The following is a 26,987-nucleotide window of genomic DNA, read 5'->3' on the forward strand; positions in this document are numbered from 1 at the left end:
TGATATTTAAAAATGTCAAAACAAATGAGGTACAGCAGTCAACATTGTGTTATAATCTTGATCAATATAACAACAAACAAATATGCATCAAAGAAGCACAAAAAGGATTAAAGACAAAGCACACATTAGCATAAATGACAGACATTGATACAAACATTTACAATAGCACATTAAAAATAAAACGATGACGGGATGTACAGAGACATGCACAAAGTATTTGATGACAATGGCGGCGTGTTAACGTTTCAAAACGAAAGTGGCAAAGTTCATGCTTGCGCTGTAAATAAATCAACCAATGAAATACAACAAAAATAAAAACTTACCTTTAATATTTTGTTAAGTGTCCTTTTTAGAGTTTGATAACATTTTGATATATTTTACATATATCGTTTCAGAATCGACTTGTATAAGCACTGAATATAGTCAGGGGTAATACTGACCCAAATACGGTGAATTTCTTGGAACAATTCATTTTTAGATTTAATCTTCCCAGTACGTGTTTGAAGTTTTCTATTTACATGGAACCAAATATTTTCAATTATATTCAAGTCAGTGGACTGTGCAGGCCAACTCATACCGTTTATTCCGTTCCGAGCTACAAGCTCTTGAGTGAACGGTGCACGATGGACAGGGGCGTTGTCATCCTGGAAAAAATAATGTCCTCCCGGAAAATGTCGAGCTATCACTGGCCACAAATTTTCATCAAGTATTCTTCATATTCAACAGCATTAATATTGCCTTCTACAGGAGTAAGTGTACCGACGCCATTCCAGCAAATACAACCCCAAATCATGACTTGATATTTAGTTTGTTAAGTCCGCGGTTGAACAAGGTCCGGTCTCCAACCCTCGTCTCTTTTTCTCCATACGTACACACGTACTTCATGTCCAATCATAACTTTGCTTTCATTAGAGAAAATACAAATTTTTCGGTGGTAATAAACCGTCCATCTACTTTTTTTCTCTGCACCGTGCAAGTCTCTTTTTCCGATTGACCTCCCTTTTTACGATTTTATTCCTATTTACACACTTGTACTACCCATGTTTATGTAAATGGTGCTGAATGGTAAGTTTAGACACGGAAATACAGTTTTCTTCATTAAACTTGTTTGTTATGTCACACAAAGAACTCCTCCGACTTGTCTTTACAATGCGTTCTAGCTTGCGGTAGTCGCGTTGTTTTACAAACAATGGTCGGCCACTTCTTGGTTTATTCTCCTCAGAAAATGTGTATTAAAATTTCCGTACATTGTCAAAAACATTTGACTTGGGAGTTTTAAGTATGTCGACGATTTTTCGACGAGAAAACCCATTTTTGAACATTTCCACAGTCACGTTTTTGACATCCGTTTTCAGTTTCTGACCTTTTCTATCCATCTTGTTATTTTACTTGTTTTAACTACAATGGCAGACGACAACAAACGTCACATGACGGTAGCCCCCGTGTGATGCATAACGCTAAGAGATTAGAACAGTTATACTCAGTGATGTGAATGACGTGGTTTGTGAACAGTAAATTTATGAATATAACCATATCAATGATAATTCATGTCAGCACAAAAAAGTGCTGACTACTGGGCTGGTGATACCCTCGGGGAAATAAATCTCCACCAGCAGTTTATGTTTATCGAAAGACTGGAGATGCAAAAATAATACGAGACACATTTTGAACTGTCGACAAATTTTGTCTCAGTCCATTTTGATGACAATAATGTTAGCTGTTCAGTGAATAATATTACACAATATTTGTCATGGGTCATACTTATAGGATATGCAAGAGGTAAAGAGATGGAGGGTAATATAAAAAAACATGTTTCACCCCGCTGCAATTATGCGCCTGTCCCAAGTCAGGAGCCTCTGGCCTTTGTTAGTCTTGTATGATTTTTAAATGTTGTTTTCTTGTGTATAATTCGGAGTTTAGTATGACGTCCATTATCACTGAACTTGTATACATATTTGTTAAGGGGCCAGATGAAGGACGCCTCCGGGTGCGGGAGTTTCTCGCTACATTGAAGACCCATTATTGGCCTTCGGCTTTTGTCTGGTCTTTTGTCTTTTTTTTGTCTTTGACACATTTCTCATTTTCATTCTCAATTTTATTATTTTTATTTGCACTAGGATTGTAAATTTGTCAACAAATTTGCAATGCCTACATGTTAATTATGTATCTGCACCAACACTTGCAAATCTTTTAAGCACAGTGGAACTCTGATAGGCTGCATTTTGGAAGATTTTTTTCAGACTTTTTAATTTTGTTCTGCTCTTATATTTCTCCTTTTCAAGCAATGTGTCATATGGATTCTCGAGACAAAGACTTATTGGCAGTAATCTTGTAATAAATCCCTGTGCCTTTCGTATAAAATTTTCATGAGATATTCTTCAAAGAATTGAATTACGAAAGACGATGTGAGCAACAAGTGTTTTGAACAATAATCCTACATTAAAGTCACATGAAACTTAGGAAAAAAAAAAATTATTCATCTGTTTTTTTTTCTCAAACAAATGGCTAGTTTTTATTTTAAAACTTATGTACATATACGTTTTCTAAAGAAAATTCTTTAATTCCAGACAACAATTCGCTGACTTTTTTTCGTATGCAGTTACCTCGGCGTGACCTGTTTTGTAAAAAATCCGATGATCGCAATTATGCAAGTATGAAGAGTATAAACAAATTAGCAGAAAGAAACATTGCTCCGTCATCGAAATAAACTGACCTGTAATGATTTACTTTTATAAAATTGTTATTTGGATGGAGAGTTGTCTCAGTGGCACTCATACCACATCTTCCTATATCTGTTTATCTTATTGTACGTGTTATACACATGCTAACCTGAACATTCATGCGTCTTTGTTGATTGTTTACAAAGATGCCAATTAGTAAACTGCGGCTTCAAAAAAAACGACCAGAAATAAGCAGTCACAACAACACTGACCGAGTGCAATTTTTTTGTGACGATTATACGAAATAGATGCGAAAAAAAGGAAAACATCGTGATCAGAAGACTCTGTATATGATATATATTGGTTTAAGAACTGGACTGACGTTATTTTTCACTAGTCACTCGTTACATATGCCGTTAATAATTATCCATGAGTATATGTGTTTTTTTTTTTTTTTTTATAGAAGCCTGGATGTCCACCAATTGATCCACAAATCAGATGTGTTCATTTTCACGAACAATGTAAATCGGATTCAGAATGCAAGCCAGGTAAAATACAGAATAGGTTTATTAATAGCCAATAGTATCAAAAAATGACAGCGACACCTTCAACACGAAACAAAAAAAAAAAATCTCATGTATATTGTTTGAAAGAAATCTATAGAGTAAAATTAGTCAATCGAACTGATAATACACCAATCAAATTACTGTTTGAGACATGATTCAATCAAATATTGCGAAACAGTAACAGATTTGTAGAGTTTTAAAGTTTAAATCTTTGCACTTTTATTCGGGTGAAGATTTTTCCTAATTCATAAAAACCAGTTAAGCATTACGTCATATGTGCAAAGAAAAAGAAACAAATATGGTCTTCATTATCACGGTAAGTAAGGTCGTCATATCGATGGTCGTTTAGTACAGTGATTTTGTCATAGTCTGGTTAAGTTAGACATGGTTGTGTTAAGAATTTTTATTGACACAATCATATACGTCCTTGACACAATATAAACATTCGGATTTTTCGCTAAATGAACCTCTAAATATAAATTCAAGATGGTAAGAATCTTTGTTTATTGTTAATATGTTAGTACATTAAACAATTTATCATATGGTTATAATTTGACACAGAACAAAGCTTGTGTATGTCAAAATTTATAAGTTGTTGTTCGTTTCTAATGCATAAAGTACAGTTATTTTTTAATGTCTGTTAGATCCCAGGTTTCGTTATCACTGGTATTAAAGAGATAATAGTAACTGCAATTACGATTATCCCAATATGGCGACGGCAGATATAGGTAAAATCTTTACAGTCAATTTACTTAAATGTAGCATGTTTTTGTCAATAGTTACTCAGCTGCAAGGTTTTTCTATACCATTACATCATATTTGAATCGTAACGGTGCACTGGAATTGTCTAAGCGCTTTGAAAATTGCCGTTGAAAAATTCGGGATGATAATCGTAACTCTATGGAATTTTTCTTGTTTAATAATCGTATTTTTTTTTATCGGATAATAGTAACTGAAAAATTAAATGTGTCTTTCAGATTTCACTGAATGGTATTTTGTGTAGTTAAAATGCAAATGTACAGTAAATTGATGACATTAACGGAAAATAAAAAAAAATGAAGAAACTTACAGCTTAATAAATATTTAAGACACATTTACTTATATATCTCTCGATTTATTGGCGTTTTTTTTTTACAAAACCGTGATTTCTTGTGACAGCCACTTTAAAAAAATGTTTTTGATCTTTACAAGTATTTTTTTGTGCAGACGTCAGTACATGGAATTAGATTTAACATTTTTTAAGCAAAGAAACATACTATTTTTAGAGGGACTAATAAACTATGGATTCCTGGCATTTCCCTAGACGCCCTATTCAACATTTATGCTCAATGTTTGCAAGAGATATAAACATAATGGTCTTACAAAAGAAATGATGTAAGGACCAGAGTGATACCGTATTTTTGTTTATGTCCACTTCGAAACGGTTCAAATCTCCTTTAGTATCTGGTTTTAAAATTATGAAACAAAATCAGTGTACAGCTTGATACGTGTTTTGATGAATATAATCATTCTTGTTAATATTGCAATATGGAGATTGTAAACATGTAAATGTGTCCATTACAAAACGGTCACCTACGAAACAAGTATTTGAGATTTTTATTTTTTTCAATTCTATTCGTGCAAAACAAATAGCAAGAGTTTGTTTCATGTAACTTTCCGTATGTTATCAGCATAGTATAGGGTTGATGTCAACTACGAAACTTTTTGTCCACTACGATCCAAGCGTGTTTGTCCACTCGACACTCATAAAAATGTCCACTACGTAACATAAGTTGTACGTTCATATGTGAAGTACTGTCTAATATTTATCGATAAAAAATGGTTCTCACATTCAGAAAAAAAATGAGATCTTTCTAGTTTATAAAGTAAAACAAATTAGAATGTCTATAGGAGACATTAAAATGCAATAAGATGTGCGTTTAAAAGCAGTTTCGTAGTGGACAAATGTCCCCTGCGAAACAGTACATACATTAAGAAAATGATATCATTTTAAAGAGTATTTAACATTGCACTTTTTATTTACAAACAGGTCTACAATAGAAGTATTAAAAATAACTCTAGAAATAAAAATTTCGACAAGTAGATTTTTAATTTTTTTAGGTCTGAAATTTGCACTTTTATTGAAAAATGCCCTTATAACAGACAACAATATGCATTACCTAATGTATACATGTTGACGGCCGTACATTAATCTATAATGGTTTACTTGTTTTAAATTGTTATTTGGATGGAGAGTTGTCTCATTGGCACTCACACCGCATCTTCCTATATCTATGTACCTGTTCAATATATTGACAATGAAGCAGCTGTCGGGTCAGGTATTGTGGTAAGTAGATATTCTAATTGTTTTCAAAGTTTCAATGTTATGTGCGCGTTTAAGGTGGTTTTTTTTTTGGGAGAAAATGGAGGGTGATAATCACTATCCCATATCCAAAAAGTGCAAAACTGTTGTTCTTAATTTCTCGTCAAACTGTCTCTGGCGAATACTAAACGTCTTTCCTACTTCATTATGGCATAAAGGGTATGGACTAGAACTGAACCAGCAGAAGAAAAAGCACACATAGCCATCTGCATTAAATGATTTAAAACAATAATTACTATATTTACTTTGTTTTTATTCAGGATAAATCATTGTTCTTTAACAGTCGTAAGGCCAGCTGAAGGACGCCTCCGGGTGCGGGAATTTCTCGCGACATTGAAGACCTATTGGGGACCTTCTGTTGTTGTTTTTTCTATGGTCGGGTTGTTGTCTCTGTGATACATTCCCCATTTCCATTCTCAATTTTATTAATCACAAATCTGATGTAGGGTGACACATGCGTTTCCCCTGACAAGTATATTGCCATATATCCGATAACTTCCTATACAATTGCCTCATCGCTCATTCCCATATTTTGTGACATTCCTAGTTCTTGAGAGATTTCTGTATTTTAACATAGTTCGTGTTTTTCCCATATCAAAATTTCTTAGAGCTTGTTCACCCTTCCAATTTTATGATAGTATGTAGCTGTTTTCATTAGAACCATTAATAATATATGCACAAAAAGATATATGTCATAAGATGTTGAAACGTGATTAATTCATCACCATAATTTCATCATGTGCTATCAGATATACGTTTTTAGTGTCAATATCAATAAAACACTATCCAGTTACGATTATCTTCGCATTTTTTAATAACATAATTACGAGTATCTTTTTTTCCGAGTTACGATTATCATCCCGAATTTTTCAACGGCAATTTTCAAAGCGCTTAGACAATTCCAGTGCACCGTTACGATTCAAATATGATGTAATGGTATAGAAACACCTTGCAGCTGAGTAACTATTGACAAAAACATGCTACATTTAAGTAAATTGACTGTAAAGATTTTACCTATATCTGCCGTCGCCATATTGGGATAATCGTAATTGCAGTTACTATTATCTCTTTAATACCAGTGGTTATAGTATCAATCTGCCGTCAATTGTACCTAAATTTGCACACAATTTAAGATTACAGAAATTTCGGTGTCATTGTTTGGTTCATTAGCGTCATGGTTTAGTTCATGTTCGACATGGTTCAGTTATGAGATTCCTGTCGTGAATGATGGAAGTGTTACTATCAAAATAAACAGACATTATGTACAACTATTAAAATACTGTTTAACAATGTTTTCGCTGATAATTATTTTTAAGTTTAACCATTCTATCCAAAATTGCTGAAAGTTTTGTTTAATTGACATCGATTTTATATATATTCTTATTGGTCAATCAAGTTTTCCCAAATCAAGTTAAGAGGAGGGTAGGGGGGTCAGTAAAAAACTATATGAATTAAGTTTTTTATCATACATTGAACTTTTGATGTCGTCGCTTAGTTGTTACTCTATCATATGGTACAAAAAACATTAAAAAATCAATTTGTGATGACCCCAGATGCCTTTATATCATTGAAAAAGCTCCAAATTATATTCCTTTGGTGCAAAAATGACATTTTTTGGCATTAAAAGTGATATATATTTTTTTACTCATTGGTGACCTATATTTTTTATAATCGTTTTCAAAAAGGCTGTACTTACACTAAACTTTTATAAAATTCCGTTAGGTTTCCGTTTATGCGGTACTCGTCCGTTGGATGTACATTTGACGTCCGTTCTGTCCAGTACGTTTACGTTTCTCGTACATTGTATATCCTGTAAGTGTCCGTTAGGTAGCAATAAACAGTTAGGTAAAAATACTAAAATTTGCCCATATCAATTTTACCATCCCCTTTTCATTGCTTTCTTGTAATATCAAGCTTACTGTTTGTGTCATATATGGGCATATGTATGTAATCAGAATCTTCCATAGATTTTATATCCAGTATATAAAATGGTGATATATAATTTATTTTTGGTGTATCCATGGCAACAATCTGCATTTATTTGTTATACAATATTGCAAAAAGGGGGGGGGGAAGATGTCACATATTTCCTCAAAATTTGGCTAAAAGTAGAATTTCAATCGCTTGAAGTAATACCTTTTCTGAAACTGTGTACATATATCATTCAGCAAATCCAATGAAAATCATATGTCTTTCGTCTCATTTTTTTGTTAAATTGTGTCAAAAACTTCGTGTAGAAAAAGAGTGTTTGTAAACAGTACATTAATTTCTGGACCGATGGCCGGTCTACCTATGAAAATACGGATTGTCAAACAGAAAACAGCCCCTAAAACATGTAAAAAATAATCTTGATGCTCTTATAAACCATCTTTGAAGGCTAAATTAGCACTCATCTGTCTAAAAATGAATTTTATTACACTATAACTTTCCTAGTTGAAAAATCCACAGGGGCCAAAATGCAAAACTAAACTCCTAACTGTGTATTGTTACCTTAGGCATTTTATTTGGTCAGTATACCAACGGATACAAATTTTGTCTACGGAAAACTTTTTTTCTTCCGTTTGGCGTCCGTTAGAACTATCCGATCGCAGCTTTAGATATTAAAATAATAATTTTTTGGTACTAATTTTCAAATCAGTCCAAAAAATTGTTGATATCAACCTATGATTCAACTTACATAAAATTTGGGTATGAATTGTACATATGAGAGCGCCTAAAATGCAGTTCTTCATATCATAATATTTCTAAGGAACACCACTCTTTTCACACTAATTATTGAATTTGTCCAAGACATTGCTTATATAAACCTATGATGTAAACTTTGCCAGAATTTTATGAAACTTACATAATGTAAGTTCCATAAAATTCTGGCAAGAATTGTACATTTTAGAGTGCTAACAATGCAATTTTGAACAAAACTTTTATAAAAAAAACTATGATATATTAAGATTCATAAAAAAAACCGACAAGAATTGTAAACATGAGATGAACGCACAGACAGACGGTCAAAAATACGAACACCGAATATTTCCATTGACACTGCAATGCGTTACGCGGGGTAAAACAATATATAAATGTACGATTTATCCAGCCTTTTTGCAGTTTACGCCCAGCAAATTTGGTCAAAAGACTTGTATTCCTCTTTAGTCAATTAGTTAATTGTGTTACTTTACCTTTTTAAAATCGCATTCTAACAAACTATCAATATTCAGGTGCAACAAAGATGTATTAATTTTGATCTAAACCATGACAAATGTAACCAAAACCATGACGAATTTCTAGACTCTTAACTTAACTATGTCAATCGCTTAACCAAACCATGCCAATTTGGATATCTTGGTTATCCAGCGTCAATTTCTTTAAAACAACAATTTTGATTTTATCATTTATTATTATTATTATTATTATTATTATTATTATTATTATTATTATTATTATTATTATTATTATTATTATTATTATTATTATTATTATTATTATTATTATTATTATCATTTTTATCATTACTTTTATAATCATTATAATCATCATCATTTTTATCATTATCTTTTGCAGGACAGTTATGTTGTGGAGATAATTGTGGAACGAGTTGTAGAGGTATGTATTTGCATCTAAGTGTTACGATATCAAACAGGTTGACAAAGATTGACAAGAAAACAACGTAATACATCCTTTGATTAAGTTATACACGTGTCTGTTGGCCAGAAATAAATAAATATTTTCATTCCCTGAAAGTAAAATGATATGATTTGCTTTGCTTCATTCAAATTGAAAATCAGCGTGCAACAAATAAAACGTATGATTGAACAGACACAAACACCGAATAAACTATACATTTAAAGAAGTTTCATATAATGAGAAGGAAATTGAGAAGATAGTAGTACTTTAAATAAGAATCTGTGGTATAAGTGCCATTGAAACGACTCTCCATCTAAGTAACAATGTTTCAAAAGTTAACACAAAGTACTACATAATATAAGAAAATGACTGTACCAAGTCAGGAATATTATAGTTGTTATCCATTCGTTTGATGTGTTTCAGCTTTTGATCTTTGCTTTTTATTACAATCTTTTCATTTTGAATTTTCCTCGGTGTTCGGTATTTTTGTGATTTTTACAATAATAGGTCAAAGTACGGCCTATAATTTGGCTCATACCGATGAGCAAGTTAATAATGCCCCCAACATGATTATTGTACAAATATTTAAACAGGAAAACCAAAGGTGCAACTTATTATATAAAAACAAGAAACGAGTAAAACATATGAACAACACCAACAAAAGGACAACCATTGAACAACATGCTTTAATAGGCGCTAACTTTCACCCTTAACGAAGACAGGATGTTACATTGAAAAATAAAAGCACATACCATAAACTATCAACTGAAATAGCTTAACTCGTTCAAACGAAAAACAAATGTGATATACAGAAACAAACGAGAACTGATTAATTACGTACTCCTGATCAAGACATGTTCCTAACCATTTTCTATTAATGGAATGGTTATCGTTGATTCTAAATGAGTTTGCTTGTTTTGTGTCTTTATATTCATCCTTTTTTTATAGTGGTGGTCTGTCTTGAACTAGTCTGAGTTCAAACAATTTCAATGAGTACCCACATGTGTTTTCTGAAACACATATATCAGGCAATATCTCAAAAGTTAAGAAGGTTATCTTGATTTACCGTAAATAATCAGGAACACCGAAACCCAAAACCTGGAATCAAGGGTATAGAAGAACTTTGTTAATAGAGAAGCTTCATGACCGGAAACAAAAGGAAAAGTTAAACTCGTTTGAGATAATTTTGACTCAAGTAATTGGAAACGAAAGTTCGTCATAATTTCTAACCTAATCAATGGAAAAGTCATTAAAAATAAAGTAATGAAAATACCAAATTCTGATGAGATAGAAAACGGAAGGTGTATAATCAAATGGCAAAATCAAAAGCTAAAACGCATAAGATGAATGGATAACAACTGTCATATTCCTAACTTAATACAGGAATTTTCTTATGTTATATACTTATTAAGGAGTGTTCGTTTCAGCTAGAGATAGTCTGCAACACGTATTACTACAAATATAATTATTGGAATACTTAATTATTTAATTCAAACCGTTAAGTTTGGTACCGTTAATGATATTCGAGGTAAAAGATAAAGCTGTGCATGTTGGGTTTGCCCGTATTGTTGGACATATTGATTGCTGCTCTTTTCATTAAGCTTTTAATATAGTATATACTAGAACACACCCGTGATATCGCGGTTCCGTGACTGAATTAAAGTATATAACTATGCTCAAGCCTTATCTTAGTATTAGTACTGTCATCTGATAAAGTCATGCCGATTATAAGATACACAATTTTCTCTGCTTTCAAATCTTTCTGTTTGAACACGTCGAACTGGAACTTATCAATTATTGGTAATATTAAATATTTGGAAAACAAAAGGTCCTGGAATGGAGTATTTTTTAATCAACAGCATTGTCCTATATTAGTTTTAAATAAAGTTGAATCCTTTGATTCGCTGTTTTACGTCATGCCCGCTAACAAATTATAATTTATTTTTAGTCCAGATTTTTAGTATTCGTATTGTTATCTTAGAAAGTCTTACGGATTAAAATACTACAATAGGTAACTATTTGACAATTTAGTAGTGTCAACCCTGTGATTATGACCCGTTTATATAGCATATTAATCCTGAATACATTGTTTGGTGGTGCGCCTGTCATATGCGGAAAGTACAGATAAGGTAATAGGTAACAGGTGATTATACTATTGGTATCGGTATCGGACTCGACCGGAACTTCCTAATTATTGGCGATATTAATTACGTGGAAAACAAAAAGGCCTGGAGTGGTGTAATTTTTAATCTAAACCTTTGTACTATATTAGTTGTATATAAAGTTGAATTCTTTGATTCGTCGTTTTTACGTGATGACGGCTGACAAATTGGACCTCGTTATTTTAGTATTATAGATAATTGAATTAAAGCTTTTTGTTGTCAGTCAAACAAACTTCTGAAGCGCTATCTCAATGTTCCTGTATCAGGAACGCCTATATCCAAACAATTAAAATTCGAGTATGAAAAAAACATAAAAATTAGATAAGCTATATGTGGTTTAGGTATTATCGCTATGATGCCCGTTATTCAGAACTTCTGTAATGACAGGAATTATTGTTTATATGGTCATAACTAACTAATCGACTGTTTACCAGATAATTTTTCTTTGAAATAATAAAGATTTCTACCCCAGCCACGGAATACTTAATTGTATTTGGCATACCTTTAGGAATTTTATTTTCTAATGTTTTCAAATTTAGCACTTTATTTGGTCAATAAAACTGTGTACGAGTGTCAATGACAATCCTTTTGAAGACGGAACGTGCATCTGGTGTACAGATTATAAATAATGTCATTTATGATGAGTTAATGTTAACCCCACATCTTATACTTATATGATATACTATTTTGTTTTACCTTACTACTTTTTTATATTTAACTTTTAAGAAAATGACATTTTTGGTATTTCAGAACCATCTCCGCTACCACCGCCAACACATCCAAGTTAGTATCATAAACTCTACTTTTAATATGTATGCTTATTCACAATAGTTTCGTACGAGTAAGAACTCAATTTTGACGGTCTTTATATGTTTTTTTTTGTAACAGGACTTACCAGAATGTAATGGTAAGTATTATACTCTTCTTGAATGCCCATTATCAACTTATCAACTTTCACAATTCTCATTAAAAAATCCACAAATAAACCATTTGTTTAAAGAAGATGTAAAATATCTGGAAAGGAGATTGACATCATAATGCATGTACAATGCATGCCTTATCATAATCCAATTTCTTAGTCTCCTATACGTGTTTGGCATTATTGTTTCTATAAAGGAAATTAGTATGAATAAATTAAGGCAACAGTAGTTTATCGCTGTTCGAAAGTCATAAATCAATTGAGACAAAAAACAAATCCAGGTCACAAATTAAAACCGAGAAACACACATCAACAATAAGAGAACAAAGAAACAACAGAGACACTTAAGTGCAACAAAAAACCAAACGAAAATGCAACACACACAAAACTACTAGAATATAACAATTGGAATTTTCCTGACTTGGTACAGGACATTTTAAGAAAAAAATAGTGGGATTAACCTGGTTTTGAGGCTAGTCAAACTGCCCGCTTTAATGGCAAAGTTAAATATATCACTAAAATGACAACATTACATGACAGGACTACAATACAATTAGATGGAAGAACAAATTAAATATTAAAATTTAAATGTGAAATAAACCTTGTATTCAATTTTTTTTCCAGATACATGCTGGCTCCCAAAAGTTAAAGGACCATGTAAAGCATTAATACCTCGATTCTATTATGATTCTTACACGTATAAGTGTAGGAAATTTATCTATGGCGGATGTCAAGGCAATGCAAACAATTTCAAAACTAAAAGGGAATGCAATCAGGAATGTAAAAAGTCAGGTATAATTTTATATAGTAATGTTTACATTGTAGAGAATGCAATGTTCTACACATATAGATCTTAGAGCAGCAAATAAACAATTAATATCTATATAGCCTTCATACGTTTCTGTTGGAGAAACATCAAAAAGCGTTTCGGATGCTTGAAATTTATGAAATGTTGTTTTCATTTTTTATAGCTTAGGATAATTGAATATTCACTATTTGTAGAACAACTTGATGTGATTTTTGAATACGTTTTCTCATTGTTTTTTTTTAACGTTAAGAGACATCATTTTATGATAGAAATATTTACACTAAGATGGCATTTACCCTTTGAAATTACGTCCGGAAAATATATTTGAAAATACTTTTACTAGATTTTCAAACATAAACACTCTATAAGTTGTGATGTTGTTATGTTTTTTTTCTATATATATGCACTCTCAATGAGATCACTAAATACTACGGCGATTTTGCATATCTCTAAATTATGACTCGAACAAGCAAATTTAAAACTGTATTAAAGGGTTAGAGGGAAGATTCCAACTTGGTAGAATTCATAAGTCCAAGGAAATAGACAGCACCTTATAAGCGTAATAATTGTTATCATTGTAACGTAGTTTCTGTCTTCCAGTTTGTACATTACCAAAGGATCCTGGACCCTGCAAAGGATCATTCAAGAAATGGTACTACAACGCAGCAACAGGGAAATGTGAAAAATTTATTTATGGCGGTTGTAAAGGAAACGGAAATAGATTTAATCGTTATAGGGGTTGCATGAAAAATTGCAAAGGAGTCAGTATGTATATTTAAATGATTAAATGAGAAAAAATACCCTTAATTAAATGATTATCTGTATGTGATACGACTAATCAGCCACAATTCATAAGTTTTTTTTGTTGAGGGGGGGGGGGGGTTGTTGTATATTTTTCTTGGTCATTAACAAAATATTAAAAAATGTCATACATGTGCTTTCAGTGCACAATTCTTGAACTTCGTTCGCCAGCAACGACTAAAAGTAGAGGTAGGACAGTCCAATATCAATGAACACACATTTAAGAATTGGATGCTTCTTTTTATAACTTCGTTGGGGTGTAAAAGCGTTGACCGAAGTACATTTTGTATTCTGCGCTTCATTCTAAAAATACAACCCTATGAAGTTACAAAAAGAAGCATTCAATACTTATAATTACATTTTTTAGCTAGGTTCATGACACACGATTTTTATCAAGTTTTTATCTAATTTACCCGTGCACTTTATTGTGTGACCTCGTGTCATCATGAGTGATAATTTCTATTGTGTGATGCAATTGGTTGAAAAATTACTCGACGTATTATAGTGAAACAAACATCTAATGTAATGATTTAGCTATATAACCGAAAAGGTACATGTAAATATGGGCCATGTATGTGTTATCACAGTATTTTGATTTTCAGGTATAGACAAATCATCAATGTCTTGTATTTTGTGTAGTGATGTCTTGATCACACGTTAAGACTGCCGTTGACGTTCTTGCATCGGAATAAGTGCATTGAAGACATCGCAATGTTTTGATTTTGTCAGTTGTGCGCATGCGTTTATGAAGAAGAATTTACATAACAACGTGTTCAATAGAATTTTTTTTTCTGTAATAGTTAACTATTTATTCTTTAAATTAATGAATGAAAAGGCACTTGTCCATATTCCAAAGTCAGTTATCATTAAACTGAATTACTGAGCTTCCAATTAAGCAAATTTTACAATAGCTTAAAGTCTTTGCTGAAGGTCTCGAAACAAGTTCTATATTTGGATTTTTACTGTTGACATTTGTTTTGTGTTGGACACGGATGAGTCTTTTGTAGATGATACACGCGATCATCATAAGATTAAAAGCCTTATCTTCTTCGATATGATTCGAATATTTGATTTGATATTTCGCAGTTAATGACAAAATGTTTATGTTCTGTGTTGACAAAATGCATTTTTCCGTATTGATTGATTTAAAGTTATTCCATTAACTTTAGTAATTATAACAACTTTCTCGACTGAGTCAAAACAAAAAAAATAAAACTTTTTTCGTTTTTTTTTGTATTTTAGAACCAACACCACCACCATCACCATCGCCACCACCGCCACCACCAACTGATCCAGGTGAGTAAGATAATTACTCTACTGTCAATATATACATGTACGCTTATGTACATTTGTTTATTTATCTATTGGTCTTTAAATGTTTGTACATGTTTATCAATATATCTGCTTACCCTTCCGGAGCACCTGAGATCACCCCTAGTTTTCGTGTTGCTTATTATTCAGTTTTCTATGTTGTGTCATGTATACTATTGTTTGTCTGTTTGTCTTCCTTTTTTTTTGCCATAGCGTTGTCAGTTTTTTTCTCCGATTTATGAGTTTGACTGTCCCTCTGGTATCTTTCGTCACTCTTTTACCTTCAAAATACTGATTGTACAATTTTCCACGAAGGCAAATATTCCGGATTGTAACTTAAATTCTTCTTTCATTCAGATGCGTTGGTATTCGTGTGTTTTTTTTATTTCTATTTCAAATGCTGTTAGTTCTGGCGTTTTGATGAAATAATGATTTCTTTGATTGTACCATACAATATAGCATATGTAAGTGTTCTGCTATTATATGAAAAAGAAGCTGTGGTACTAATGCCAATGAGACAACTCTCCATCAAAGACCAAATGACGCTAAAAATAATAGATATAGGTCACCAAACGGCCTTCAACAATGAATAAAGCTCATACCGCATTGTCAGCTATAAAATTCCCCGAAATCAAAAATATAAAATAATTTAAATGAGAAACTAACGGCCTAGTAAATGTACAAGAAAAATTGAAAATAGTATAACAAATTTGTTAAAAAAGCAACAAACGACAACCCCTTAAAAATTGGGTCCTGACTTGGGACAGACAGACACATACATACATATATTTGTTTTCTTGAGGTCAGTTTAAATAAAATCAGGTTTACGTTCATTGTAGGGATTTATAATAAGAAGAGATAACTGTATTGTCTTTTATGGTCCGAACGCATCAATTAGCGACGCCTTTGATGAACCAGTTAACGAATATCTGGAAATGGTTGTCTTTGCTACATTTTTGTAATATTTGTTTATACGTAAACTGTTTAATTATAATTTGGCCGAGGCCTTTTATATCATTTGTTGAAGGCCTTGTGTTTTTCTCATTGTTGAAGGCCTTACGGTTGTCTATAACTGCTTACATAAGCTTAAATGGCTTTTGGTGAATAACTGTCTCATTGGCATACACATTTGATTCGTTATATTTGCAAATTACTTCAACTATAGCAGCTTATTTCTTTAAGGCGAGCATTAACGATATAGTAAATTTTAATACGATATTTAAAAGAAATTAATTCTAGTTATGTTAGTGGTTTTTAAATTGAAATATCATTAGCGAGGATAACAAATTCTAGGTGAATGTTTTCATAAGGACAAACAAATATCCACATTTTTGTTTCAGAGCCGTCTCCGGGTGCGGGATTATCTCCATATGTTTTAGACCCAATGGTGTCCTTCAGCTGTTGTTTGCTTTGGTCGGGCTGTTGTTTCTTTGGCACATTCTCAATTTCCATTCTTGCCTTTATTATTGTTGAAAAAAACAACATTGAAAATGTAAGCCAAAAGATGTTTTTTTAATATAGTAATTATACATTATAAGATGTCCTTTTTTATCAGCCCTGATACTATCCCGAGAATCAATATTAGCCCGTGGCACTAGCCTAGTGTATATATGGGTCTAGGAATGTTCCCTATATGAAAAAAGACATATACAAGGATCAATATTCAAAACAAGTCATGTCGTGAAAAGATTGCAATAGCTCTTTAGAAGTAACTGCATGTTCATGTTCTGTATACGAATGGGGAATTTAAATTTTTTACCTGGTACCTTTTGTTACCTATTATTCGTGTGTTTCTCTGTCCTATATTTTCTCCCATTATTTGTATTGTAGTCCTGTAATGTAATGTTGTCATTTTAATGTAATGTTTAATATTGCCATAAAATCGGGAGGTTTGGCATGCAACAAAACCAGGTGCAACCCACTATTTTTTGTCTTTAAATGTCCTGTACCAAGTCAGGAAAATGGCCATTGTTATATTATAGTTCGTTTATGTGTGTGTTTAATGTTGTGTTTTTGTTGTGTTGTAGTTCTCTTATATTTGATGCTTTTTCCTCAGTTTTAGTTTGTAACCCGGATTTGTTTTTTTTTCTCAATCGATTTTTGAATTTCGAACAGCGGTATACTACTGTTGCCTTTATTTAAAGGATACGTGAGAAAAAAAATCTGATACAACTTCAATATGCTGCTTATCCAGTAAATATAATTTTTGATAATGTTCGTTCCGGAATACATCTAAATTATCATAAATAGAATAAATGTGATGATATGGAAAATAAAGATTCGACGGGAAATTTCAAACAGTGGTATACTACTGTTGCCTTTATAAACCAGTAGAACAAGAAATTCTGAATCTGATAGTAGCACGATCAATGCATGTTTTTATTTTCACAATTCTCCTTAGTAACAATTGTCAAGGTACGTTTTGAGTAACAAAGTAAACTGGCAATACGTTTGTGCAAAGTAAATAAATAAATGAACAAATACCCATTAAACCCTTCAATAAGGGTTGCTATAGAATTTGAAATTAAATGACAAAAAACGAGAACTGGGTTCATTTCTATTCTTAAATACATATTACAACGGTGATAGATTATCTTTCAAGGCAAACCAAAGCCTGGTATGTGTCCAATACCAAACGGCAGACCTGGTATTTGTGTAGAAGCATGTGGAGGAGATTCTAATTGCCCAGGGTATCAGAAATGTTGTTCTAACGGTTGCGGACATGTGTGTACCAATCCTGCAGGTATCTGAAACTTTCACAAATGTTTCAAGCAGTCAAAGGCTTTGAATTTCATGTTCATTTGCAAGTTTGAGAAACTATTTCGATTTAAGACGGTTGAACAATATGATTAGTCTAAAAGATAAAAAAAACATTCTATGTTGATGAAACGGTATATAAAAAAAGAACATGTGGTATGATTGTCAATGAGACAACTCTCCACAAGAAACCAAAATAACACAGACATTAACAACTATAGGTCACCGTACGGCCTTCAACAATGTATGCATACATGTAGTATTTAAAATTTTGATTAAAAGATTAAGGAAAAATACCAGGCTTATTATCTGGCTCACCACACGCGCGTCTAAGTCACAAGACTCATCAGTGGCTCTCGAAAGAAAACAGATGGATGATGTAATCAATTACAAAGTAGATGATTTTTTAAAGATTGGACAAATAACAAAAATAATGTTTTATCTGGATAGGGTCATTTCTATCTTAAAAGAATCGTACGAAGTAATATATGTAATACAGTAGTATTTTTTCTTTGCACTCACTTGGTCATCTTCAATTGAAATTGACCTTTTTCTCTTATAACATCCACTCTGTGGCTGATTTTACCTTCGTTGATGACTGTTAATGGCGACCGATATGCTACCTTCAATTTTAGTTTTTTCATGTTCCCGGAAATGATATTAATTTGTAACTATCTCACAATGCTCACAATGAAGTTAACACTAAGTTCATAATTTCTATACAAACCTTATTGATAGATGAAAAAGTAATATGCAAAAACGATTGTCCCATAGAGAATTAATTTTCTCTTATTTTCTCTTATTTTAATAATTATGCGGTATGGGCTTTGCTCATTGTTGAAGACCGTACGGTAATCTATAGTTGTTAATGTCTGCGTCATTTTGATCTCTTGTTGTCTCATTGGCAATCATACCATATTTTCCTTTTTATAATATCTAGTGTTATGGTAGTATACATTTATACTTGACTCTATCAACAACCAAAAAAAAACCCAAAAGAACCAAATGGTCCAATTAGCTGGAAATTTAAATTGTATATCTGGTACCTTTTGTTAGCTATTATTCGTGCCACAAAACCAGGTGCAACCCACCATTTGTTGTCTTTAAATGTCCTGTACCAAGTCAGGAAAATGGCCATTGTTATATCATAGTTCGTTTATGTGTGTGTTACATTTTTATTGTTGTGTTTCTGTTGTGTCGTAGTTCTTTTATGTTTGATGCTTTTTCCTCAGTTTTAGTTTGTAACCCGGATTTGTTTTTTTTCAATCGATTTATGAATTTCGAACAGCGGTATACTACTGTTGCCTTTATTTAAAGGATACGCGAGAAAAAACATCTGATACAACTTCAATATGCTGCTTATCTAGTAAATATAATTTTTGATAATAAAATTGAGAATGGAAATGGGGAATATGCCAAAGAGACAACAACCCGACCATAGAAAAAACCCCCAAAAAAACAACAAAAAAAAACAACAGCAGAAGGTCACCAACAGGTCTTCAACGTAGCGAGAAATTCCCGCACCCAGAGGCTACCTTCAGCTGGCCCATAAACAAATATATACTAGTTCAGTGATAGTGAACGCCATACTAATTTCCAAATTGTACACAAGAAACTAAAATTAAAATAATACAAGACTAACAAAGGCCAGAGGCTCCTGACTTGGGACAGGCGCAAAAATGCGGTGGGGTTAAACATGTTTATGAGATGTCCGTTCCGGAATACATCTAAATTATCTATTTATCTATAAACGTATTCAACATTTTAAAGAACATTTTACTATTAACAATAACCACAAAAAACCTATTTCTCGTATCAAACATAAACTAAAAGAACTAGCCAAGAAATTTGTTTTTGTCCCGGCCGATAAAGCTGCTAATAATATTATTATTTTTTGACGTAAATTTTACATTGAGGTTCTGAAAAAAGAAATCACCAATTAACCAACATTCCAACTTACTCCATTTTCAGAAAACGACATCTGTAACAAACATAAACTTTTAGCTACCGCTTTACAAGCAGATCCAAATACAATGAAAGTCCCAAATATGTACTGGCTTCCGAAGCTACACAAAACACCTTACAAATATAGATTTATTTCGTCGTCAAGCTATTGTTCCACTACTAAATTGTCTATTCTTCTTACCAGCACACTTGGTACAATTAAAAACCTAATAATAAATTGTTCAAATAAGTCTTCGAAAATAGTGGAATTAACTACTTTTGGAGTGTCAAGAACTCGTTGGAAGTACTTGATAAATTGGATGCTTATATTGGTGATTTTGAATCTGTTCAAAGTTTTGATTTTTCTACCCTGTATACCACATTGCCTCACATTCTCATTAGGGAAAAATTAACACACCTAATTAAATGGGCATTTAAAAAGTCAGAATGTGAATGTATATGTTCAAACTCTTTTAGGTCATTTTTTAGTAGCAATAAACTTAAAAACTATGTCAATTTGACATGCTTTGATACTTTATATGCCCTTGAATTTTTACTAGATAACATTTTTGTTCGCTTTGGGGATTCCGTATCTCGTCAGATTATCGGAATTCCAATGGGGACTTACTGTGCACCACTTATTGCGGACCTGTTTTTATATTGCTATGAGTTACAATTTATGACAAAAAATAAGCTAAGACCCATCGAAACAACATCTGATAAACAAATTTAATAATACTTTTAGATATTTGGATGATATTTTGGCTCTCAATAATGACGACTTTAGTATGTATATTATAGAAATTTATCCCGTTGAACTTACTTTAAATAAAGCTAATACTAACAATGACCACTGCCCTTTCCTCGATCTTGATATCTATATCATTAATGGAAAGCTGAATACTAAAATTTATGATAAAAGAGATGATTTTTCATTTCCTATCGTTAATTATCCATTTTTAGAGGGTGACGTTCCCTTGTCACCATCTTACGGTGTTTATATATCTCAACTTGTACGATTCGCTCGTGTATGTAACAATGTTTAAGATTTTAACGAGAGAAATTTATGTATTACTGAAAAATTATTACACCAGGGTTTTCGATATCACAAACTAGTCAAAACATTTACTAAATTTTATCATCGGTATAAGGACATCATTCGTAAATATAGCTCAACATGCAGACTTCTTACACGTTCAGGTATTTCACATCAAATTTTTTATGGAAATATTCTTTATAAAGCACAAAGGTGTCAGTATTCACCTCAAAAACTAACAAAACCTTTGAAAAGACTTATTAAGAAGGGATATAGTTACGATACTGTTGTCAGGTCATTAAAGATTGCATATTTTGGCGTTAATATTGATTCACTTATAGGGTCTTTGCATCGGAACTAAACTCATTTATTCAAAAACCAGTTGTTGGCATGACACGGGTTATGTTCTTCTCATATATGTTATGATGGTATGATACTAAACCCCTAACGGGAAGGATTGTGCCTGATGTTCATATGATGAAATCATAATCTTTCAGTCAATTTAATTGAAGTCTGGAGCTGGTATGTCAGTAAACTGCTAATAGTCTGTTGTTATTCATGTATTATTGTCATTTTATTTATTTTCTTTTGTTTCATCTTCTGACATTGGACTGGGACTTCTCTTGAACTGAATTTTAATTTGCATATTGTTATGCGTTTACTTTTCTACATTGGCTAGGGGCCAGTTGAAGGACGCCCCCGGGTGCGGGAATTTCTCGCTACATTGAAGACCTGTTGGTGACCTTCTGCTGTTGTTTTTTTCTATGGTCGGGTTGTTGTCTCTTTGACACATTTCCCATTTCCATTCTCAATTTTATCATAAATAGAATAAATGTGATGATATGGAAAACAAAGATTCGACGGGAAAAGCCACACTATGCTGTTTGATAAAAAATTGTGTATCAATGTATTTCGAACAGCGGTATACTACTGTTGCCTTTATAAACCAGTAGAACAAGAAAATATCTGAATCTGATAGTAGCACGATCAATGCATGTTTTTTATTTTCACAATTCTCCTTAGTAACAATTGTCAAGGTACGTTTTGAGTAACAGAGTAAACTGGCAATACGTTTGTGCAAAGTAAATAAATAAATGAACAAATATCCATTAAACCCTTCAATAAGGTGTTGCTATAGAATTTGAAATTAAATGACAAAAAACGAGAACTGGGTTCATTTCTTTTCTTAAATACATATTACAACGTTGATAGTTTATCTTTCAAGGCAAATCAAAGCCTGGTATGTGTCCAATGCCAAACGGCAGACCTGGTATTTGTGTAGAAGCATGTAGAGGAGATTCTAATTGCCCAGGGTATCAGAAATGTTGTTCTAACGGATGCGGACATGTGTGTACCAATCCTGCAGGTATCTGAAACTTTCAAGCAGTCAAAGGCTTTGAATTTCATGTTCTTTGCAAGTTTTGAATACTATTTCAAGTTAAGACGGCTGAACAAAATGATTAGTCTAAAAGATAATGGTAGTAGCTGGACTAGGTACAAGCACAATATGTTATTGAGTTAAATTAGTTTAAATTGAGCAAAAGAATAACTTAACTTTATCTTGTTTTCTTTAACTGTCAACCAGATTTTACAAAGGGACAGAATGAAATAAAAGATTTTCTATTCTTAAACATGTCGTTTGATTATTTCCAAAGCAGCAAATATTCTGTTCAGAAAGAGTTCATGTTGACAATTTAGAAATGTCTGTATTTTTTTAGCCGCTGATTTGTACATATTTTTTTTTTTATTTAATAAATTTTTTTTTGTTTTGATATTTTTATTGGTATTTTTATATACCATGTTTACCAATCGTTGAACATATCGTAACCTGTCACAATGTTGTGAGTTACGATTTTGAAAACAATTCTTGTAGAAGAAACATATTTTCCTGTTTTGATTATGAAAATTACATTTGTAGTAAGTTTTATTTTTTTCCCTTTTTTGCAGGACCATCTCCCGCGCCTTCACCACCACCACCAAGGCCACCGTTTCCGCCTCATTCAGGTGAGTGTGTTAAATTAACACAAATACATATAAACTATGATGAAAATTAAAGCGTTCCTGCCAAAAACGAAAAAAGAATTTCTAACACAATGTTTTCTTTTTAATTGATCAATTTTAATTTGTTTTCATAATAAGTATCACTGCATTAATCATGCAATAGTTGAGTGCACATCATTTCCCTTTTATATTTTTTTTCAAAATGGCATAACGCGTAGATATTACAATATTTGTCAAATGTAATCATGGTATAATCTAGTCATCATCTGTATCTCCATTTATTTTATTTTTAAATATATAAAATTATATTTAAGTAGAGCAAGAAAGTTGATGGTTAATTTTTCATATCAAAATTCTCTTAAAAAGCCAAACATTAAATAACATCATTAAATGATGATTTTGAAGAATAAGTTATTTTTATGTTTTTCTTCGGATAGTTTGTGAAAAAGGAACGCCATTCCCTAACATAAACTGTGGATTTGGATCAGGAAGGAATCCATGCCCACGTGGTTATTATTGTAAAACCGAAGCAACAGACCATTATGCTGTATGCTGCCAAAATCGTAAGTTCGTCTGAAATTTTTTTAATCATATTAACAGTTTTTCATGATTTTATACTATAGATGTTTTTAGTCAAAAGCTTATTAGTGTTACATATTTGAAACAAAAACATATGAAACTATGTAGTAGATTTTTTGGAGGCTGTCAAGAGTTATTTTTATTCACAATTCTCATTCCAACTATCTATTGTAAAAGAGTACAACGTATAAAAAGTCCTAATATATTTTAAAAATGAACACAATTATCACTGAACTAGTATATATATTTGTTTATGGGTCTTTATAGATCAGCTGAAGAACGCCTCCGGATGCGGGAATTTCTCGTTGCATTGAAGACCTATTGGTGACCTTCTGCTGTTGTCTGTTATATGGTCGGGTGGCTATCTCTTTGGCACATTCCCCATTTCCATTCTCAATGTTTCAAATTGAAAACACATAGTAATTAAAATGATCTTTTTTTACAGCTTGTTCCTATGGAAGACCACATTCTACGTTAAGCTGTGGAATGATGGTAGGATCTAACAAATGTCCAAATGGATATTCCTGTGTAGCAGGGGCTGCTGATGAGTTTTTTGCATGTTGTCCAACAAGTACGTTTGATTAATTTTTCTAATCCACTTAACTTATCTAAGAAAATAAAGTATGGTTAAACAAACATACATGCTCGTTTGAAACCTATTACTTTTACAGACATTAACTCACTTTTGTGTGTCTTTTTTAGAAAAAAAAGAGTTGAATAATTAGTTATGATTTTTTTTTCTCTTTTCCTACTTGTTCTTATCACTAACTCTTATAACAGAGATTATGTTTATAAATAACAGCACCGTAACACATATTCGTTTAAAATTGTAATAATGAAAACAATGAAAGATATTAGATCTTAGTTTTGATGCTAATTAGAACATTGATTATTTTATTCTGTATTCGATGAAAAGTCTTTGATTTAGATATTTTTTATTCTGTTGTTTGATATGCAGAATTCATTATATCTTAAGCTCGTCATAATATTTTTGGTCACGATTTTGAAAACAATTTTAAAAGTAATTAACATATTTTTCTGTATCAGGACCATCGCCATCGCCTCCACCTCCTCCTCCCCCGCCTCCACCTCCACCATTTCCGCCTCAATCAGGTAAGTGTGATAAATATAACAGAAAAATATAAACACCATGATTGATTTAAATTTAATCGTTTTTGCTAAATGCCGAATTAGGAATTTCTATTTTCTATAATTAATGAGTTTTTATTAAAGAATTGGTCAATTTAGATTTTTTTCATAATTAGGAACAATAAATTATACTTGACACATTTGAAAGAAAACTCCCTTTGATTTGTTTCAAAAGTATGTTTGCCGTTTTGAGAATGTTATAATTCACCAAGGCCACCGTTTCCGCCTCATTCAGGTGAGTGTGTTAAATTAACACAAACACATATAAACTATGATGCAAATTAAAGCATTTCTTGCCAAAAACGAAAAAAAGAGTTTCTAACACAATGTTTTCTTTTTAATTGATCAATTTTAATTTGTTTTCATAATAAGTATCAATGCATTAATCATGCAATAATTGAGTGCACATCATTTCCCTTTTATATTTTTTTCAAAATAGTATAACGCTTAGATATTACAATATTTGTCAAATGTAATCATGGTATAATCCAGTCATCATTTGTATCTCCATTTATTTTATTTTTAAATATGTACAAGTTATATTTAAGTAGAGCAAGAAAGTTGATGGTTAATTTTTCATATCAAAATTCTCTTAAAAAGCCAAACATTAAATAACATCATTAAATGATGATTTTGAAGAATAAGTTATTTTTATGTTTTTCTTCGGATAGTTTGTGAAAAAGGAACGCCATTCCCTAACATAAACTGTGGATTTGGATCAGGAAGGAATCCATGCCCACGTGGTTATTATTGTAAAACCGAAGCAACAGACCATTATGCTGTATGCTGCCAAAATCGTAAGTTCGTCTGAAATTTTTTTAATCATATTAACAGTTTTTCATGATTTTATACTCTAGGTGTTTTTAGTCAAAAGCTTATTAGTGTTACATATTTGAAACAAAAACATATGAAACTATGTAGTAGATTTTTTGGAGGCTGTCAAGAGTTTTTTTATTCACAATTCTCATTCCAACTATCTATTGTAAAAGAGTGCAACGTATAAAAAGTCCTAATATATTTTAAAAATGAACACAATTATTACTGAACTAGTATATATATTTGTTTATGGGTCTTTATAGATCAGCTGAAGAACGCCTCCGGATGCGGGAGTTTCTCGCTGCATTGAAGACCTATTGGTGACCTTCTGCTGTTGTCTGTTATATGGTCGGGTGGCTATCTCTTTGGCACATTCCCCATTTCCATTCTCAATGTTTCAAATTGAAAACACATAGTAATTAAAATGATCTTTTTTTACAGCTTGTTCCTATGGAAGACCACATTCTACGTTAAGCTGTGGAATGATGGTAGGATCTAACAAATGTCCAAATGGATATTCCTGTGTAGCAGGGGCTGCTGATGAGTTTTTTGCATGTTGTCCAACAAGTACGTTTGATAAATTTTTAATCCACTTTACTTATCTAAGAAAATACAGTATGGTTAAACAAACATAGATGCTCGTTTGAAACCTATTACTTTTACAGACATAAACTCAATTTTGTGTTTCTTTTTCAGAAAAAAAAGTTTAATAATTAGTTATGATTTTTTTCTCTTTTCCTACTTGTTCTTATCACTAACTCTTATAACAGAGATTATGTTTATAAATAACAGCCCCCTAACAAATATTCGTTTAAAATTGTAATAATAAAAACAATGAAAGATATTAGATCTTAGTTTTGATGCAAATTAGAACATTGATTATTTTATTCTGTATTCGATGAAAAGTCTTTGATTAAGATATTTTTTATTATGTTGATTGATAAGCAGAATTTATTATATCTAAAACTTGTCATAATATTTTTGGTCACGATTTTGAAACCAATTTTAAAAGTAATTAACATAGATTTTGTGTATTTGCAGGACCATCACCATCGCCTCCTCCTCCTCCTCCTCCTCCTCCTCCCCCGCCACCACCACCACCGTTTCCGCCTCAATCAGGTAAGTGTGATAAATATAGAGGAAAATTATAAACACCATGATTAAAATTTTATCGGTTTTGCTAAATGCTGAATCAGGAATTTCTATTTTCTATGATTAATGATTTTTTTTTATTAAAGAATTGGTCAATTTATATTTGTTTCATAATGAGGAACAATGAATTGAGTTTGACACATTTGTTTCGAACATATGTTTGCCGTTTTGAAAATGTTATAACTTTCAGCTAGGTATTATGATGTTATCATGTTGTTATTCAGTCGCCAAATATGTATATAAGAATACGAAGAAGTGGTATATGCCAATGAGACAATTCTTCACCCGAAACCAAATGCTAGCGTCCAACAATGACCGTATTGTCAGCTATAAAAGCTATATAAAG

At 32.0% G+C, this 26,987-nt stretch overlaps 1 protein-coding gene across 1 annotated transcript; it reads left to right on the plus strand.

Annotated features, from left to right (window-relative positions):
- The first annotated feature begins 1,787 nt into the window (after nt 1–1,787).
- On the plus strand, nt 1,788–26,640 carry LOC143066789 (uncharacterized). The gene is made up of 14 exons (XM_076239600.1): nt 1,788–1,794; nt 9,144–9,185; nt 12,095–12,151; nt 13,696–13,860; nt 15,139–15,192; nt 17,810–17,950; nt 22,170–22,310; nt 22,892–22,948; nt 23,383–23,508; nt 23,970–24,095; nt 24,572–24,637; nt 25,345–25,470; nt 25,931–26,056; nt 26,531–26,640. Exons 1-14 carry the CDS (start codon nt 1,788–1,790, stop codon nt 26,638–26,640), a joined length of 1,344 nt encoding a protein of 447 aa, XP_076095715.1.
- Nucleotides 26,641–26,987: the final 347 nt, after the last annotated feature.

The sequence above is a fragment of the Mytilus galloprovincialis genome, chromosome 3, assembly GCF_965363235.1.
Source record: "Mytilus galloprovincialis chromosome 3, xbMytGall1.hap1.1, whole genome shotgun sequence".
NCBI lineage: Eukaryota > Metazoa > Mollusca > Bivalvia > Mytilida > Mytilidae > Mytilus > Mytilus galloprovincialis.